The 19,598-nt window shown below is 37.5% G+C and overlaps 1 protein-coding gene across 1 annotated transcript; it reads left to right on the forward strand.

The window, feature by feature from the left end:
- The first annotated feature begins 130 nt into the window (after nucleotides 1-130).
- PLEKHF2 (pleckstrin homology and FYVE domain containing 2) lies at nucleotides 131-19,384 on the forward strand. The gene is made up of 2 exons (XM_068525614.1): nucleotides 131-411; nucleotides 17,943-19,384. The coding sequence occupies exon 2, from the start codon at nucleotides 17,957-17,959 to the stop codon at nucleotides 18,704-18,706; it is 750 nt and encodes a 249-aa protein (XP_068381715.1). The 5' UTR covers nucleotides 131-411; nucleotides 17,943-17,956; the 3' UTR covers nucleotides 18,707-19,384.
- Nucleotides 19,385-19,598: the final 214 nt, after the last annotated feature.

The raw sequence follows: 19,598 nt of genomic DNA on the forward strand, positions 1-19,598 counted from the left end.
ACTCGGCGCGGAGGAGCCAACCCCACGCCCCGGCTGCCCAGGTGGGTGTGGCCTCCGCGGTGGCCCCGCCCCCTCGAGCACGTCGCGCGGGGCCGCCCGGGCGGGGCGAGAGAACAGGCAAGAAAGGGCGGAGAGCGAGCGGTGTGAGTGTGCTCGTGCCCGCGCTCGCGCCTGGCTTGTGGGTGGCGGCGCGCCCGTGCGCGCGCAGGGGAGAGGCCAGCTCCGGCGGCCGTTGTGGGTTTCGATCGGAGGGGCGGGAGGGTCACCTGAGTCCGGATCGCGCCGGCTGCGCGGGGCCGCTGGCTGCACACCCTGGGAGGCTGGGGCGGGGGAGCGAGCAGAGTCTGCGCCCGGCGCCCGGGACGAGGAAGAGTCGGACCTTCTCTACAGCCGCCTTCTGCGCCCGGCCGGGTAGGTGAAGCCCGGGTTGGTTGTCCGGCGGCCCCAGGCGGGCCGGGAGAGGAGAAGCGAAACTTTCTGGGCGCTTCCCACCGCGGTCCCCGGGCAGTCGGCGGCGCGGGGAGGTGTTGTCGTCTCGGGCGGCGGCGACCGACGCCATGTTGGGGTCTATGAGAAACGGGGCGCTCCCGGGCCGCTCCCCTCCCGCTGGGGGAGCCGCGCCCGCCCGCCGGGCTTGAGGGCAGCCGGCAGGGCCGCGAAGGTGCTCGTCCAGTCCGCGGGGCCGCGGGGAGGGGGCCGGGCAGACGCGCGAAGGGGTCCCCGAGGTAGGGCGAGAAGAGAGGCGTGAGGACTGGGGTCCAGTCGTGGCCACCGGCGTCTTAGGGTGCCAACGTCTTTCTATCCAAAAAGTTTGCAGGGTGTGGGCATCAGGGATGTTGTAACTTGAACAACATATTTTTATGTGATTTCGGGCAAAAAATGGCACCGCAGAATTTGCTCTGATAGAAGCGCTGGCTCTAACGCCTTACTTATTTGGAGCCTTTTAAAGTCGTATGGTCTTTTGACGAATTTAGTTTTCCTTTAAAATTTTTATTGAAGGCCGGGAGCTTGCTGTTCATGTGTCTTGAATACCCCTGCGCGCTCTTAGTACATTGTAGCAGTAACTTGTGAGTATGCGGTGGGAATAATGGGTGGTATTAAGGTTACAGATAACCAAGCCTTTCTCTGTAATTCATAGACTCACAAAGTATGTAAGCTGATAAATACCTTCTTTGTAGTGTTTTAGTACGTTACTGAAAAAATTCAGTACAGACAGACACGAACGTTCACTGAGAGACTTAAAGGCATGTGTTGTTCTCTTAGGAATAAGGTGAAGTGATCTTGACATTGCGAAGTTTTTTCCTTCACTTTAGTTCCTTAAAGGTGCATGCCTACCTTGTTTTGAGCATTTACATTTTTCTGTACTCAAGGCGTAGAGGTTAATTCAGTATTAACGAAGGCTTCTATTTTAAATCGTTTCGGGTCCTCACAGCGTTGGAGGTGAATGGTATTAAGTTACTTATTTGAAAAGCACATGTAATCGCCTCAAAAAATAAAACTGGTGTACTGACCAAGGAAGGCATCAAAAAAGATTCAGCTTGAATCACCCTAGTAAATGAATGTAAATTACTAGTTTTAATGAAGGCATCTGAGCTTCCAAATTCTGTTAATTGTACTGAAAGCACTCTTAACCACAAATAAGATAAACCCTTCAACATGTCTTGGAGAATTTCTCTTCTTGAACTATAGGTAAAAATATAGCTTCCGCTCAGATTTGATTGCTAATTTTCTTAGGGTTTTTTTTTTTTGTTTTGCTTCATTGTCAGATAATTGCCATTATACATATTTATTTTTCTAGATGTAAGAGTTACCGAGAATGAGGTGATTTAACTAACTTCACAAATTTAGCAGACAAGGTGGTATTTAACTGAGGTCTTATGACTGAAGCCTTCTCATTTTTTTTAATAGCATAACTTTGCAGGATACATAACTCATTCCTGTGGTGCAGTCTGTGTCCACCTTGGTTCCTCTTTCTTAGCTGCTCTTTCTGATTTTAATTTAGTTCCTCAGCATATATATTTCCTAGAGTATTTCCTAGGAAATTTCCTGATTTACAAGGAAATTTTTCCTCTTAAATATACTCTTTGAAGCTTTTTTGCCCTGTTCTCCTTATCCCACCCCACTTTTCTCCCCAAGAATAATTCACTTATCTATCCCATTGCATCTCAGTAAATATAACATTTATCTGTCATGGCACCTCCTTGACAGCAGGCATCACATGAGGTCTAACTTGCCTCTTCATCCCCAGTGTCCCAAGAATATAGCAGATGTTCAGGAAAGGTTGGAATGGATGAATACACATATGTTTTTTTGTAAATATACTTCATGAATTTCTTGTTAAATTGCACTTTCCATGGGCATAAGTAGTTAAATCTTCTCTAATTGTTTTTGGGAGGGGGGGATTTACCTTGGTAACTCAATTAATTTTGGACTGGGGATACAGAGCTTGAATGTTAAGAAATTTCCAAGTAGATAATGGACTGAAGTATAATCAACAAAAAAGCAGCAGCTGTGGGTCAACAAAAGGATAATAATCATACTTTTAAAGTGCGACTGTATTTAGTATTTGCACTGAATGGAAATAGAGTTAACGCCTGAAAATTTTGAAGGTCATATTTATACATTTAAGCTCTTTGATAGAGCAACTCTCATTTCTCTACCAATTATTGTTTTGCTAGAATTGTCTTAGAATTTTGTTTTAGAATGCCTTGCTTATTGGAAAACATATAACAATTGCTTTTCTATGGATAAGTTTATCTTTGAGAACCAGCTTTGTACCACCAGCTGCATGCTTAATAGCAAGGTGTATGCTGGCTTAATAAAATAGACTTTGTAGATATACTCTCACAGTGCTGTTTTAAGTTGCAAAACTTAAACTAGGTGGTGTTCTGTAATTGTGTAATGAAATTACTGTAGAATTTGGGGTTAATTCCCTGCTCCCATAACTTTCTCTCCAATCACTCCATAAACCACAAACTATGTGCTCAGTTTGGGAGGTCCTGGGAAGAGAATATAGAAGGCATTCAAGTAGTTGCTGTTGAGTGCTAGAGAAAGCAAGTTGTATGTAGGGTGGATTGGAACAAAACCAAACCAAACCTGAATTCTAGGTCTGCTCCATTCTAGCTTGTGACTCTTGAACAAGTCACTTCACTTCTTTAAGCTTCACTGGACTCACTTGTGAAATGGACACAGAAGTATTTGCCTAACAGTGTTGTGAAGATTTACTACGATGTTTGTGGAAGTGCCTGGTTGCGGGATATTCAGTAAGTTAATTAGCAAATGAGCAGAGTGGCAGTGAATTATAGAATTTTAAAAGGGAAGCAACCTTTAAGAATACGTAGTTCAGTTCTCAACTTTGGTGCACATTAGAATTCCTTGAGGAGCTTCTGAACCCCACCCTTGAACAAATCAATCACAATTACTGCATTTGGAGTCAAAGCATAGGTAGCTTTGCCAGTTTTTTGTTTGTTTGTTTGTTTTAATGTGCGGTCAGGGTTGAGAACCATTAATTTAATTCAACCCCCCATCTCCTCATTCTCTTCATTTTGTTGTTGAATAAAGTGCAGAGAGAGGTTAAGTGCCAGCCAAATTCCTGTCAGGTTAGAAAGAATGAATTTGCATTAGAGGAAAGTGACGTGCACAGAAGTTAAAGTAACAATTACCTTCATTTCAGACCAGAAAGGCCACATTTGGAACTACAGTTCAGTAAGTCCGGTGGCGACCGTCTCCACTCTACATTAACAACCTACATGGATGCCTGTGTTATTTAACCTTATCATCATTTTAGACCTCAGGTCTTAATCTGTGACCAGAGGTGATTCAAGGGCCTGTTTTCCATCATACCTGATGAACCAGCTTTTTGTTCTCATCGTCACCTGCAGTCCCTCCCACGCTGTTAGTTTTCTCGTTTTTTTTCCAGTCTGAACTCTGTAGTTCATATACTGTGAACCCACTAGTACCACATAGTCGTCCTCTCCTCGACCTTTGCTGTATATAACTGGTCAGTTCTCAACTTATAAATATCACCTTTTACTTTTTCTACTTTTGTCCCTGCCTAGCACTCCTGAAAAAAGTCACATCTATGGTGACTTAAATATTTGTTTTCCAGCTGCCTGTGTACTAGTTCCTTTCTAATCCTTTCTCATCCCATAGTTGACTCATTTTCTCTATTGCCTTTTCACTCGTAGGTTGCTAACCCCAATCTTGAAATGCTTGACTCTTAACAGATGACCTTGCTTCCTTCTATGGATTTTATGATGTGAATTTTCTGTTTTCTTCTTTGCATCAACTTTTTAAATCCCTTTTTCCTTTCCATTTCCATAAGCGGAACTATCCTTAATTCTTTATACTTGTTTCATTTAAACAGTGGTTGGGGAAAAAAATAAAAAAGATTTTTGTATTCTTTGGTTATATTTTTATTAATTATACCTATAACTTTGTGTTTATTATATTTTTCTAAACATTCTTTGCATTTTGTTAATTTAAAAACTTTTTTCTTTGTCTATGAGAGAATATGTGTTCAATATAAAATAATTAGGCAATATCAAAATATTTCACCCTAGTACTTAGAGATAACCAGTACTAAATTTTTAGTGGGTGTCTTTCCAGACTTTAAAAAAAAAATTTTTATATTGCATGTGCTGTTTAGAAGCTTTTATTTAATAAATTGCCTTATTTAACAATTTTCCATATTAAATATTAATCTGTGTTCTCCAAAAAGCTATCTAAAAATCCATTATATGGATATGCCCTAATTTGCTTCACTAATGTCCTGTTGTTGAACATTTAGATTGATTCTGACTTTTCAACATTATAGACAAAGCTACAGTGAACGTCTTCATATGAACAACTTTGTACACTGGTCTAATTATTTTTTGCATATATACTTGGAAGTAGAATTGTTGTGTAAACTTTTTAAAGTGCTTATATTGCCAGAAATGGCATTTAGAAAAGTTATTCCAGTGTATACTTTCAAGAATATGAGTGCTTATTTTTTCCACATCTTAGAGAGGTGAATAATACATCATTTAAATTTTATTTCTTTGACTAGCACTGAGAGCCAACATTTTTCCATTCACTGGTCGTTTCCATTTGTTCCTTTGGAAATTGCCATTTGTGTCTTACCCATTTTTCTTTTGGGATATTTTCCTTTTATCTCATTGATTTACAGGAGCCCTTTATATATTAAAAATGTTGACCCTTTGTCATATTGTGCAACTATTTTTCTTTAACTTTAAGGCTTTTTTCCTCTTAGTGTTGAGTTTAAAATTTTTACGTGGTAAAATGTTTTCTTTTATGATATTTGGCTTTTTTTTATGTTATATTTAGCCATTCCTCTCTAGGGCTAGAAATTTAAGTTCTGTTTGTCACTATTAGAGTTGATGCCAGAGGGAAAACTTTACAGTACAGCCTCCCTTCCCCGCAACCCCAAGAGTTTGTTTCTCAGGATAAATTTCTGTGATTAAAAATTCCAGGGTCAAAGGACAGCGCTTTCTGAAATATTACTGTACATTACCTTAGTCCTCAATTTTTCCCCCACGTTTCACTGCTTATTGTGACCTTTTGGCACAATGAGGTCATTTAGTCTCTGAGACTTGTGAGACATGTGAAAGCGTGTTGAAAAGGTGCTTTGTGCTTTCTTGTCTCCCCTTTTCTCTTCTCTTGCTTCTCCTGCTTTCTAAACTAGGCATTCCCCAAAGTTTAGTCCTCTGCCCTCTCCTCTCTTCCGCAGCATCAGTGATCATCTCTTCACAGATAACTCCGAAACCTCTTTCTGTCCTGGAGCTCCCTGCTCATCTTGGGGTTTCTATTTGTCTGACAGATGTTTGTCTTGTGGATACCTTGAAGATACTTCAAGATAAGTATGTCCCAGACTGATTTCTTCCCCTCCTGAAACAAAACTAGCATTTGATCTACCCAATGGATTATGCCTAAACCTTTGAAGTCATCTTATACTCACTTTCAAACCCATTCAGTTGGTTCCTAAATCCTTTCTGCCTTACCTCAGTAATCTCTCTTACTTCCATCTTCCCCTTTTTATTTCTGCTGTCAAATTTGTGGCTTAGGCTTTTGTTACCTCTCACTTAGAGACTACTGTAATACGCTCCTGCTTTTTTTGCCTTCAGTTTTGCTTCTTTGGTAGTCTCTCTAGTTCATCCTGTGTTCTGCTTCTGTGTACTTATTAATATTTTCCTTGGTCTTCCCATTGCCTGTACAATAAAGTCTAAACTGTTCAGTGTGATGCTTACTTTCCTCTGCATTTTGGCTCTTCCCTATCTTGCCAGGATTCTAGTTTGCCACTATACATTCTCCAGGCCCTACCTCCTTCAGCCTGGACTCAATTATCTCCTCTCTGGGGAATATATTGTATTTGTACACCATCATCTCCTTTCTCTCTCCCTCACCCCTAAATAGTTTGACCTACTACTTTTGCTCTAAGGCCCAGCTTGAATTTCTAGTCATTTAAGAGTTCCTAAATATTCCCCCTGGTCAAAATTACCTCCCAACTACACTCTTTGGTCTTATTCATCACTCTTTTTATTTTTTTAGTTAAAAAAAAAATTTATGTTTTTGGTTTGTTTCTCCTCTGCTCCTTAAGATTTTGAGTGCACAGATTGAGGTAATCATATTCCTCAGTTCATAGCATACTATATGAGTACCAAACACTTTCTTGTTTTGTTTTGTGTTTCCTTCCTTATCAGTTACTTCCATTATCCTCTTTCCTATAGAAACACACCCTAATGTATAATACATGAATTATATATACTTGTGTATATAAACTCGGATATATGGCTGTCCTCCTTCACAAAGATTGTTAGTTTTGAGTACTTCTATCTTTGTACAGAGTAAGTAGTCAGTAAATGTTTGCTACTTGAAATTCATTGAAAATTATTGATTTTACTAGCTTCCATATTGCTTAGACTAAAAACCCAGGGATTTAATTTCAATTTAACTCTTCCACATCTAGTTTAGTTATGGCAATCCTGAACATTACCGATTCTTTCTTTTCCTGTTGCAAACTTCAGACTCTCACCAACTTTCCCTTTTACTTTTGCAGTAATTTTTCAACTGGGTCCTTTCAGTCTCTCCCTCCTGAAATCTTTCACTGTTTCCACAGTTATCTTAGAAGAATCCAGATCAAACCAGGCCACTCCTTCCCAGAGCTTCAAAAAGAACTCTCAGGAACCAAGAAGATCTCTTGTCTTATTTTTTTCTCCCCTGTTTTTCTACTAAATATCTCTTCTCCAGCCTCTTCTGCAGCTGTACATGTAACTTTTTAAAAACACATTTTTCCTTGCAGAGCTTTATGCCTTTACGTATCATGTTTTTGCCTCTTGAAGTTCACAACCTGTTTTCAGTGTTTTTTTCAGTGTATTTTTCAGAACCTGTTTCAAGTGTTCAACTGCTGCGTTCTTCCTTACCGCTTTAACGTTTTTATTATAGTATTTATTTCATTGTGCTTTTTATTAAAACCTTGTGGGAACATGTCTTAATTCCCAGTGTCTGGTTCATTCTTGTTTTCCCTTTAACACAAAGCATAAAGTCTTGAACGTAGTGAGTAGATTGTAACTGCTTTGAAAAATACTAAAGAACATTTGTTAGGGATGTGATGGGTACCAGCTTTATTTTTCAAATATTATACAGTGATTTAACAGCTGTCAGCACTGTACAGCTGCCCCTGTACAAATACTTTTTGAAATGATGACTTTTTTATCTGAATATTGTTGATGATGAAAATACGCATACACCATCATTTTTTATTTGCTAACTAAACAGCTGTGCTTTTCGGCAAGAGAAGAAATCATTTTTATATATTATCTTGAGATTGAGATTTTAAAAACAGGATCTGCTATGCTCAATACTTAGAATTCACAGTTAGATACTATAGTTAAATAGACGAGAACATTTGCTTGTAAATTTAAAATCTGTGGGCCTAGTGAAAGGTGTGGTTCCTGTTTTGTGTGAAAATTAGTACTATGGATGTCAAAAATGAAGTCTTTGATTTTCATAAAACTCTAGGTCAAGAAGCTGCTGCTGCTTTTAACTGCTCAGTGCACAGTGATGGCATGTATATGCAAGCAATTTTGTAGGTGCTATTGGGAATACAAAGTTGTAGGAAATGATCTTCCTTTTTTCAGGAACCTCCAAATCTGTTGGGAATAAGCAGGTATACAAGTCTTTATAAAACGTAATAGAGAGCTTCCCTGGTGGCACAGTGGTTAAGAATCCGCCTGCCAATGCAGGGGACACGGGTTCGAGCCCTGGTCTGGGAAGATCCCACATGCCGCAGAGCAACTAAGCCCGTCCGCCACAACTACTGAAGCCTGCGTGCCACAACTACTGAAGCCCACGCACCTAGAGCCCGTGCTCCACAACAAGAGAAGCCTGCGCACCACAGCGAAGGGTAGCCTCCAACTAGAAAATGCCCGTGTGCAGCAACGAAGACCCAGTGCAGCCAAAAAAAACAAAAACAAAAACAACATAATAGAATATAAGTGCCATAAATGGTACAGGTAAATGGTATGAGGATTTAAACGTAAACAATATGTGGCTATGAGGTTACTGAACTGACTGGTAAGATTTCAGAACAGCAAGTGGGGAAGGGCATACTGAGCTCAGGTAGAGGAGAGGAAGCTCAGAGCATAACCTGGGAATAGCTAGTAGTCTGGTTTGACTGTAACAAAGAGAACATACAGAAAGAGGTAAAACTGAAAAGATAGACTGGGCAGGCTGGGGCTTGACTGAAGGGCTTTGAATACCAGGTTAAGGATTTTGGAATTAGTTCAGTTGGCCAGGGAACCTTTGGTTGTTGAATAGAGAGTTACCTGAGCATAGCTGTAGTTAAAGTATATTAATCTTGCCTTGTGTGTTATGGTTTAAATGCTAAAGACTAGAGGACTTGTTTCAAGCTTGAGGTCCGTATTCTTTCCCTTTCTAAAGACCTTTTTTTAACTCCCAATGTGACTGTTCTGGCTTTCTAAATTAATTTTTAAAAATCTTCAACTGTGGCTTAGCCATTCTTTGTATACCATGGTGAGTTTCTCTATCAAGCCTAACCTATTTGAAACTGCCTTTACTTACACCCTAAATTAGTCATTGCTTTACTTTTCACTTCCTTTTAGTGTTTGAAGAATTATTTTCAGCATACGTTCTACTTATTACCATGTGTTTTAAGATTTTTGTGTCATCAGTGGCTTTCTCCAAATACCTAATAAGGTCCACATGAGTGAAATATTTCTGGAATATTTATTTCTGAAGGTAGCAAAGTATAATGGAAAGAACATGCATTTTTTACAAAAACTGACTGTGCGACTGGGAAAATTCCTTAACTAGTCCATGACTCAATTTACTTTTTTGTAAAATGGATATGATTATCAGTTTTAACAAAATTGAGATTATTAAATGAAATAGAAAAATGTGGACGTGCCTAGCACGTGTAGGTGTTGAGTAAATGCTTTTTCTTTTTCCTTGGTTAAGCCTGTAGTGTAGTGCATTTGAGTCTACTTTTCAGTAATAGGCAAATTTAGTGCCTACAAGAGATTTAAAACAAATTACTATGGTTCTCTGTAAATATGATTCAAAGTTTAGAAGTTTCAGTTCTTATCAATCCACCTTTATGAGTTTAAAATTAATATAAAAGGTTGTTCCTTTTTTCTTACCTAAGAAATGAGTGTTTCCTTGATCACTACTAATTTCTACAATACATATTGTATAATTGGTTTGCCACAGAGGCAGAAATGCTAGTGGAAAGGGGAGGGAAAAACTGTCCCTTCTTATTGATAGAATCAGTAAAAGTTACTAAAATTCCAAATGTAATTTGCTAAATGTTCAAGTATTTCTTCTTTGCTTTATTATCCTAGTAGTTTACTGAAAGTCTTTAGAATTTCCTAGAATTTCCTGATTATTATTATGCTTACTAAATTATAGAACTTTTGAAAGTAAAAACTGCTCTGTCCTTTGCATATGGTAGGTGCTTAGAATAATTGTTCATTTGACTTAGGTGCATTAGGAGAGAGGGGTAGTTCTAATACCTACACATTTGCCCAGGGAGGATGTACCTCTGATAGTTTCTTGCTGCTTTTTAAAAAAATCTCTTTTTTCCCCACTTTCCTGTTTGTCTCTCCTTTTTTTCCTTTTACAGTTTCTGTAGTCTTAATTCAGCAGTAACACAGATTTTGAAATCTCAATTGATATTAACACATAGTCAAAAGTTTGATTAAAAATTAATTTTTAGTCTTAGTAAACCAGAAGTATGGCCCATCTACTATCAGAGTTCATTATTTTAAAGACAAGAAAGGGCTTTGCAGATTATTTTATTCAAGGTGGTAGCTGGTGTGTGTGTGTGTGTGTGTGTGTGTGTGTGTGTGTGTGTGTGTGTGTGTGTGTGTGTGTGTGTGTGTGTGTGTGTGTGTGTGTGTGTGTGTGTGTGTGTGTGTGTGTGTGTGTGTGTGTGTGTGTAGAGCAGTTAGGTAGCTTGTATGAAATCTCTTATTTTGTGCCAGAGCTGAGATTAGAATCCAGGTCTTTTGGTTCATAGTTTATTGTTTTTTTCCAGTATAATGCACAGTTGAATGCTGAAGCTCACTGATATCAGATGTCTTGGGTACGTGTAAGAAATTAATTAGGTGATTTTTTTGTTTTAAACTCACCTGCAGGGATGAGATAGAAGTATTGGTTTTCAGTAAGAAGAACTGGGCCATAGTATTCTGTGACAGTTGGGCTGTCTTCTCAATTGTAAATAGCATTCTGACTCTTTTTTTTAAAAAAGAGTTTTTGCCTCTTCTAGTATTACATTTTTAACAGGTGGTAGACACTCCATTGAAGAACATATTAACTTTAGAAACAAGATGTTACCAAAAGACTAGTGTGGAACTTGGACGATGCAAATGTAGTTCTTGTCTACAGTTGTGAAGGAGATAACTTGAAGCTTGGATGGTTTAATTTTTTAAAATTGGTATATAAAGCTGTCTTTATAAAAGTTAAGAGGGTTTCTTTGTTTTGTTTTTAGTATGCTTTTCCTGTGGTTCTTACATTTTAAACTATGAATTAAGGCTGCCAGACACCTTTTGTTGGAAAAGAAGACAGGAAATCAGTTGGAAAACTGTTGGATGTGTAGAGTTCTCTGCAGTGGCTGGATGTGGGATGAAACTAACAGATATATTAGTAGTTTTCTTATCAGTAGTAGTAATGAATTAGAAAATACAATGTGGGAAAGAGACTAGATTCAAAATAGCAACAAAAAGTATGAGATACTTGAGAATCTAAGTAATGTAACAATCTTGTGAGAAGAAATGTACAAAATTACTGGGCCATTAAACAAGATTTAAAACCTTGGGAAGAGATAGTATCAACCTGCTAGGAACATATGAATTCACCAGAATTTCAGTGGATTTGGTCTCTATTTTTTTCGTTTATTTATTGTAATTGGAAATGGTTCTAAACCTTAGCTGCACAGTGGAATTACCTGAGGAACTTTAAAGTGTCCCAGTACCCAGACCAGACCAGTAAAATCAGAACATCCTGCAGGGAGGGATCTAGATATCAGTATTTCTTAACCTTTAATATCTATCATCACAACCTATTGGTCTCAGTTTTGTATTTTGAGTTTCTATTGATTTTTTTAAAATTTTTATTTATTTATTTATTTTTGGCTATGTTGGGTCTTCGTTTCTGTGAGGGCTTTCTCTAGTTGTGGCAAGCGGGGGCCACTCTTCATCGCGATGCGCCGGCCTCTCACTGCTGTGGCCTCTCTTGTTGCGGAGCACAGGCTCCAGACGCGCAGGCTCAGTCGTGGCTCACGGACCTAGTCGCTCCGTGGCATGTGGGATCTTCCCAGACCAGGGCTCGAGCCCGTGTCCCCTGCATTGGCAGGCAGATTCTCAACCACTGCGCCACCAGGGAAGCCCTCTATTGATATTTTAAGCAGTTCTAATTATTTGTGGTGATTGACATTTTTAAAATTTTATAATTTCTTAGAGATTTTCGAAACCAAAAGGAAATTTACGTATTAAAAAACATAGCTTGTTATTACCGTATGGGTTCGTTGGACATGTATAAATCTAAGATATAGGATTTTAGTGAGTGATCTTGTTTTTCCTGTATCTTGAAGCATTTTACTATTTTATTATCTTAGGAATTATTTAACCAAAAAGAAGAAAATAGAAGTGATGTAATTGCCTGGACGGATGATGCAGTGATAAAAAAAAATCACCACTATTGCACCATTTTTCAGTTTTATTATTACATTAACCAAAGTATTGCATCATCTTTCAAAAAGATACGAAAGCAATTTGGAGATATCTTTAGTCTTTTTATTTTAAGCTTTCATTTAGCATATTTGAGAATTTAGATTTTTTTCATTTTCATCTAATGACAAAAAAATGAGCAAAGCTAGACATTTCAGAACTGTTGGACAAGTCAGAGGATGAGTGCAAAGAAACAGCAACACTTAAACTAATAATGATGGTGAAACATAAGTGAAATCTCAGACAATGAGTCTTCAGTTGATGATTTTCTAGATGAGTTTTCTCAAACTCAAAATTAATTAGTAAATAATGTTCCTAAAAACAGAAATGGAAATATTATAGATTCATGCATGACAACTTATGAGCAGTTAGTTGCATTTAAAGGATACTATACTTTTGTATCTACTTACCTTCAATAACAGAAATGTGGAATAAGAAATTTGCTATGTTTCAATTTTTATATTGTTCTTAAAGTTATTGTTTTTTACTATTCATTTACTCTTATTTCTGTAAATTAGTTGTAAAATGGCTTAAAATATTAAGAGTAAATAAAAAGAGTATTTTGGACCCAGAGAGTAAATTGGGATGGCTATTTTTTTATGGTATACTAAAGGTTAAGAGTTCCCCTGTGGTTCCAGACAGCTAAGGTGGGGAACCACTGTTCTAAGTAGATGTCATCTGGACAAATAAGCAGAAGAGATTAGGTAAAACATTTAAAAGGTTAAGTAATGGGAAATAGTCTAGACTAGTTTTACCAGGTGCATGGTACTGACAAAAGAATTATAAAACAGGTTAATGGATTAGGCCAGACAGCCCAGAAGCAGTGTTATAATACTGTATAAAAATTTAATATAATAGAGTGTCATAAAGCAGTAGATTAGATTATTAATACTAGTAAATAATAGCTACCACATGTGGACTACTTGCTGAACATTTTGTATGCATTATCTCATTTAATCCTCCCCCGATATAGCTGCTATTATTATTTCCATTTATAAGTGAGGAAATCTGAGGTCACACAGTATTTGGTGATTCTGGAGCAGTTAGCTCCTTTAGAACGCAAATATTTGAAAATGAAAAAGGGTTTTTACCTATGACAGAATAAATTTCAGGTGGGTAAAAGAATTAAATGTAAAACATAAACCATAGAGAATAATAAATAGGTGCATCTGATAACGATAAGGGAAGCTTAGGAGTCAGTCATGGGAAAAAATCACAAAGGAAAATATCTGTAAGTGTAACTACTTAAGAAATAAAACTCCCTTTGTGTCAAAACACCATAAACAAAGTTACAGCTTAATATACTAGGAAAAGCAATGAAATAAATGGGTTAGTAGACCTTATGTGTAATATACTCATATAGATTAATAACCTCTAAATATATGAGTGTAGAAATACAAGTTAGTAAACACATTAGAAAGTAGCTGGTCTCAAGAGGTAGCTATGAAATAAAATATTCAGTTAAATTGAAAGTACTGTTCTTTCCTGTTTTAGGACCTTTGTCCATAGTATTAGTTCCTTTGCAAGGCTGACTCCTCATCCTTTAAGACCCAGTGTGTAGCGCCACCTCAGTGCAGTCTTTTTGAACTACTCAGTAAATGAGTTTTTCCCTATATCTTGGCACACTGCTGATTTCCTTCATTGCACTTCACCTTTTGGAATCACCTATTGGTTTATTTACTTATTGTGTTTCTTCCTGATTATACTCTGAGCTCTGAGAGGAAAAGGATAATGTCTGGAGTTCAGAAAGTGTTCAATAAAGTTATTGAATGAATAAACATAATGAATAAAAGAGAAGTAAAAAAATGAATAAAATGAGATACCATTTAAAAAAATCTACTCTATTTGCTGAAATTTTTAAAGAAAAATATTCTGTGTGAAACAAGATGGGATGGATATAGTCATGGTGCTATTTGGTAAACTGGTGTTACTTTTCAGAATGGAAATTTTGTAAAAGGTAGCAAGAGCTTTAAACATTAGTGCCTTTTGACCCAGTAATTTTACTTCTTGGAATCAGTCCTAAAGAAGTCATCTCTGCCAGAAGATGGGGAAGCATTCTTCCTAGCTCTTACTGTATTCACTGATATTCCTTCCTAAGAAAAGTAGACAGAAGTCCAATTGGGCCACATTTTATAGTTGTCTTCTGCTTCTTTTCATGTAGATATGCAAGGGACTCACTCGTTGGCTAGCCCCGGTATTCTTGTATTCTAATACTCTCTCAAAAGTCTTTGAGAGTTCTTACTGCTTGGGGCACCACACTGTACAGGTAGTAGATTTGGATTTGGACTTTGGAGGAAGGTAAAGGGTCCTGTTTAGGCCTTGGGCTAAAGGGTAATGCCTTAAATACAGCTTATTAAGAGCCTTGCTTTGGGGTATCTGGAAGTAATCCAGCTAATGGTGGTACTTTGATTTCATTTTCGATAATCTCCCTTCTCCCTTCTCCCTTAAATCATGATGACCTATCCTTTCAGGTTAGTTGCTCAAATTAGTATTCTTTTATCTTCAGTATTTTTAAGGTTTGCGGTGAAGGTCCAGAGGTTAGCAATAGCTTTCTTAGTTCTTATAGAGTCAGTGGAGCCTTAAGGAATAATCAGTGTGCCATGATACACTGGTAACAGCGCGCAGGAATCAGCTTTGAGCCTCAGTTCTGTGACAGCCTTGGGCATGGTACTTAACTCCTTTATGTCAGTTTGCTCATCTATAAACTGGAGCTAATAGTGCGTATCTATCATAAGGTTGCCCTGGGTAGGAAATACAGTAATAACATGTGAAGTGCTCAGCTCTTGCTTGGGCTCCCAGTGAGTAGAGTTAATTCCAGGCTGTTTTGCCTGAATCTCTCTGTTTGTGCCTTAGTTTCTCCTTCAGCTCACATTTCAGCTAATAGTACTAGATCCTTCTTTGGGAGATAAAAACTTCACAGCAGTTTGAGACAGTTAAAATCAGAAGATAATAAATGTGAAAAGCACTGCACAAATTTGTGGTGGTATTAATTCCAGTATTAGCAATAATAGGAAACCTGTTTGCATTGTATATGAGCTGATTAATAACTGTATAATGAGTAGAATCAGTAATTGATTCAGCTGGGAATAAATAGATACTTTCAGTTTTCCACAGGTGCCAACCTCTTTCTTGCCTTAGGACCTTTGTAGTTATTCCTTTTGTCTGGAATATTCTCCCTCATCCTCATCCCTCAGGTATGCATATCTAGTTCTGCCCTATCAGCTGAAAAGATACCACTTTAGATACCCTGACCATGCAGTCTGAGTAGACTGAGTAGTCCCAGTGGATTTTTTAAAAAATCACTTTAAAAAATTACAATGTTAATTATTACTTGGGTCTTGATTTTTTTTCTTTTTGCCTCCTTGCCAACTAGGATGTAAGCCTTGAAGAGCAGGGACCTTGCCTGTGTTGTTTATTATTTTTTCCTGTACCCAGATCAGTGCCTAACAAACACTTGTTGAATGTTTGACTATCATGTAAAGTATGAAAGATTATCCATAATTGTACTTCCCAGAGATAAATAACCATTATTGGTATTATGGTATATAGTTTTCTAATTTTACATCTTAATAGTGTCTAACATTATGCGCTTATACCATATTTCATTGAGTCTAAAGATGAACGTGTTTTACTATATTTTATGTCTCTAAAATTGGGATGTCGTATAATCAAGAGTTTGCCATGATTTAATTGGCAGCATTTTTCTTTCTCAGTAGCACATAAAATGAGGCTGTGTCTTAAAATCAATAGCATCTTAGATTTGATGAAATTTGGTATATATTTGAAACAAAAATGAGTTCAACTCTCCCCACCTAGATACCAATATTTTGAGCATTTTCCCATATCACTGTATTTAGATCTATCACATTCTTAACAGATATCTAGCGTATTATTAAGGGTGTATCATAAATTGTTCAACCAGTTCCTCTTGATGAACATTTGGAGCTTTTCCAGTGTTTTTTTCTGTTACAAACAGTGCTGCGTTGAATATACTTGTACATATCTTTTGAGTGCCTGGATCAGTGGGTACACATATTTTCTATAGTGTGTGAGGGTACCTGTTTCCCTATATCTTCGGTATTACTGCATCTTAAGAAATTTTTAAAATTTTTGTTAATCTGATGAATGAAAACATATCCTAATGTTTTATTCATTTATTTAATTATGAATGAGGTTGAGCCTCTTTTCATGTTTACTTTTTTTATTTTCTCTTCTGTGATGCACTTGTGCATAGGGCAGTAGACTTTTAATTGGCTGGCAGATTTGCCCTAATTAGAAAGAGAGGCCATCACAGTTTGAAGCCATGTGTTGTCATATTAATTTTTGGGAGCAACTTTCAGGGCAGAGTCCACCCTTGTGGAAGGCAAGAGGGCTTTATAAGCACCCAGGATTAGGGGAGAGACAGAATTCAGGAATAATCAGAATTGTCGTATCCTTTATAATGGAGGCCAAGAAGGGTTACAGTGTCATCAGTTTGTGAGCTGAATACTGGAACTTAACTATGCTCTCACTCTTTAAATGCTCCTCTGCTTTCTAATGTGATTTGGTTATAGTGTGGTATTGTTAGGTTAGTGGTCTGAAATAGGCACAACTCTGGGACTTGAGTGAAGTCAATATTGGATCTAGAGATTAAATCTTCGATCATTTAAGACTAGATTAATGTGGGTTTTTTGCACATTGCCAAGATGTTCTTGTCAACATTTTTGAGCACTTTGACTATGCCAGACAGTGTGCGTTTCAAAGATAGATATCAAATGGTCTCTGCCTTTTAGGTTCCATTGCAGCCTATGGAGAAGACAGATTTCAATCCTTTGGTAAGAGTGAGTCCAGAAGGTACAGGGAATATGAAGAGCACAGAGGAAGGTGTTTAGTCTAACAGAGTTTAAGGAAGACTTCTTGGAGTAGGTATGATAAACTAAACTGAGTCTTGAAGGATGATAAGAGTCAGCTGAGGGTAGTAAGTAGTAAAGGATGCAAGAGCATGAGAGAAGATGTGTATGGTTGAAATGGACTACAAGTGGTAGGGTTTTCTTAGAACATAACATTTGAGGTAAAGAGTGACTTATGATGAGTCTGAGAAGATAAGCAAGAACCCGATAATGAAGGGCCTTAAATGCCATGTTAAAGATTCTGCATTTTATAGGTTAAGGGGAATAATTTTGAGTAATGGTATGGTCAAATTTGCATTTGAGAGATCACTGCCTGAAGATTGATTTAAGGGGCAAGACCTAAGGCAGTGAGGTGTGTTGGGAAACCATTCTGGTAATCCAGGTGAGAGGATTGAGGCTTTAGCTCAATGGTAAGAGAGCCGACTGGAAAAATCATAGTTGTTTCTCTTATATAATATTTGGCCCTCTTGTTCAGAATTCCTCTGAGATTAAATTTCATGAAGCTGATGGCTTATATTCATTTTCTAATTATTTGTTGTTTTATGTCTGTAAGAAGTTTATACTATTATAAATACCTGCTAATGATACTATATGGAGATGGTTAATAAGTGTTTTTGATGATTATAAAAATTGGGAGATGTTAGCTCTTTTGGTATACTTAGTGATTATCTTAGAGGGAAACAATTGGGGAATTTTGCCTTTGGGTAGGAGTAATGATTTGTTAGATTAAATTCAGATTGTATAATTTTTTTAACTTATATGAATTTATAATTTCTATGAGCTAATTTCTCTCTCTCTTTTTTTAAAGGCTATTAGCAAAAGATGGTGGATCGCTTGGCAAACAGTGAAGCAAATACTAGACGTATAAATATAGTAGAAAACTGTTTTGGAGCAGCTGGCCAACCCTTAACTATACCTGGACGGGTTCTTATTGGAGAAGGAGTATTGACTAAGTTGTGCAGAAAAAAGCCTAAAGCAAGGCAGTTTTTCTTATTTAATGATATTCTTGTATATGGCAATATTGTCATCCAGAAGAAAAAATATAACAAACAACATATTATTCCCCTGGAAAATGTCACAATTGATTCTATCAAAGATGAGGGAGACTTGAGGAATGGATGGCTGATCAAGACACCAACTAAATCGTTTGCAGTTTATGCTGCCACTGCCACTGAGAAATCGGAATGGATGAATCACATAAATAAATGTGTTACTGATTTACTCTCCAAAAGTGGGAAGACACCCAGTAATGAACATGCTGCTGTCTGGGTTCCTGACTCTGAGGCAACTGTGTGTATGCGCTGTCAGAGAGCAAAATTCACACCTGTTAATCGTCGTCACCACTGCCGCAAATGTGGTTTTGTTGTCTGTGGGCCCTGCTCTGAAAAGAGATTTCTTCTTCCCAGCCAGTCCTCTAAGCCTGTGAGGATTTGTGACTTCTGCTATGACCTGCTTTCTACTGGGGACATGGCCACGTGCCAGCCTACTAGATCGGACTCTTACAGTCAGTCATTGAAATCTCCTTTAAATGATGTATCTGACGATGATGACGATGATGATAGCAGTGACTAAAGGCATATTTTGAAATATTTAATCGGATGTGACTATCTGAGAAATCAGCTCTGCGGGGAATGTAAAATCCTGAGCTTTCTGTCAGTTTTGCTCTAGCCTGAGAAACTTATAACCTATGTGCCTCAATATATTCTATAGAAAATAGGTCCTGTTACCATCCCCCAACCCCAACTGCTGCTGCCACTCTCCTCACCTCCCCCAGCTCCCTATTCTTCTACAGGGATAGACTGTTGCGAATATATCAGATAAAGTTTTGGTTTCTTATTCTTGTTATAATTCTAGACTATTTTCTTGAATGGTTGGGAAAAGATGTTTATTTAACATATGTACTACACTGTTGTTTATTATATGTTCTGTTATATGGAAAAACTAAAAGCAAAGAATGATGGAAAAAGGAGTAAGATGTGGTCAGTTAATAATGTTATTCGCTTTTTTCTAACCATCCTATCTAAAGGTTAAGACACCAGTAACAGAAATACATGCTTTGGAAATACTTTGTTTGGCTTTTTCGTATACCAGGTGGTGCCTTATCATAATAGCACTGTTGCATGTAATAAGCCCCTTCTCACTTTTTAGTTTGTTTTAAAAATACACTGGTGCTCTTTGAGGTGTAAAATGAATGTTATAAATGGGTGTAATTAGAAAATACTTCTCATTTGACAGCTACAAATAACTAAATTTAGAGGTTGTTTATTCTATATGAATAAATATTTTTCCATAAAATAGTTGTGATTACTGTATATTTTTACTTTTTGTAGGTACCAAATTATTGTCATTCTGAGGAATTTGGTTTGAAATTTATCAAATACAAATTGTCATTGCATTATTGCTACTTTTAGTAAGACATATTTTTAGGTATAAATTCATCTACTTTAACATTGTTTCTAGAATG

The sequence above is a fragment of the Eschrichtius robustus genome, chromosome 17 (genome assembly GCF_028021215.1).
Source record: "Eschrichtius robustus isolate mEscRob2 chromosome 17, mEscRob2.pri, whole genome shotgun sequence".
Lineage (NCBI taxonomy): Eukaryota > Metazoa > Chordata > Mammalia > Artiodactyla > Eschrichtiidae > Eschrichtius > Eschrichtius robustus.

What these genes read in the sequence shown, in the direction of transcription:
- PLEKHF2 (XM_068525614.1), top strand. Translation starts at nt 17,957, where the DNA reads ATGGTGGATCGCTTGGCAAACAGTGAAGCAAATACTAGACGTATAAAT.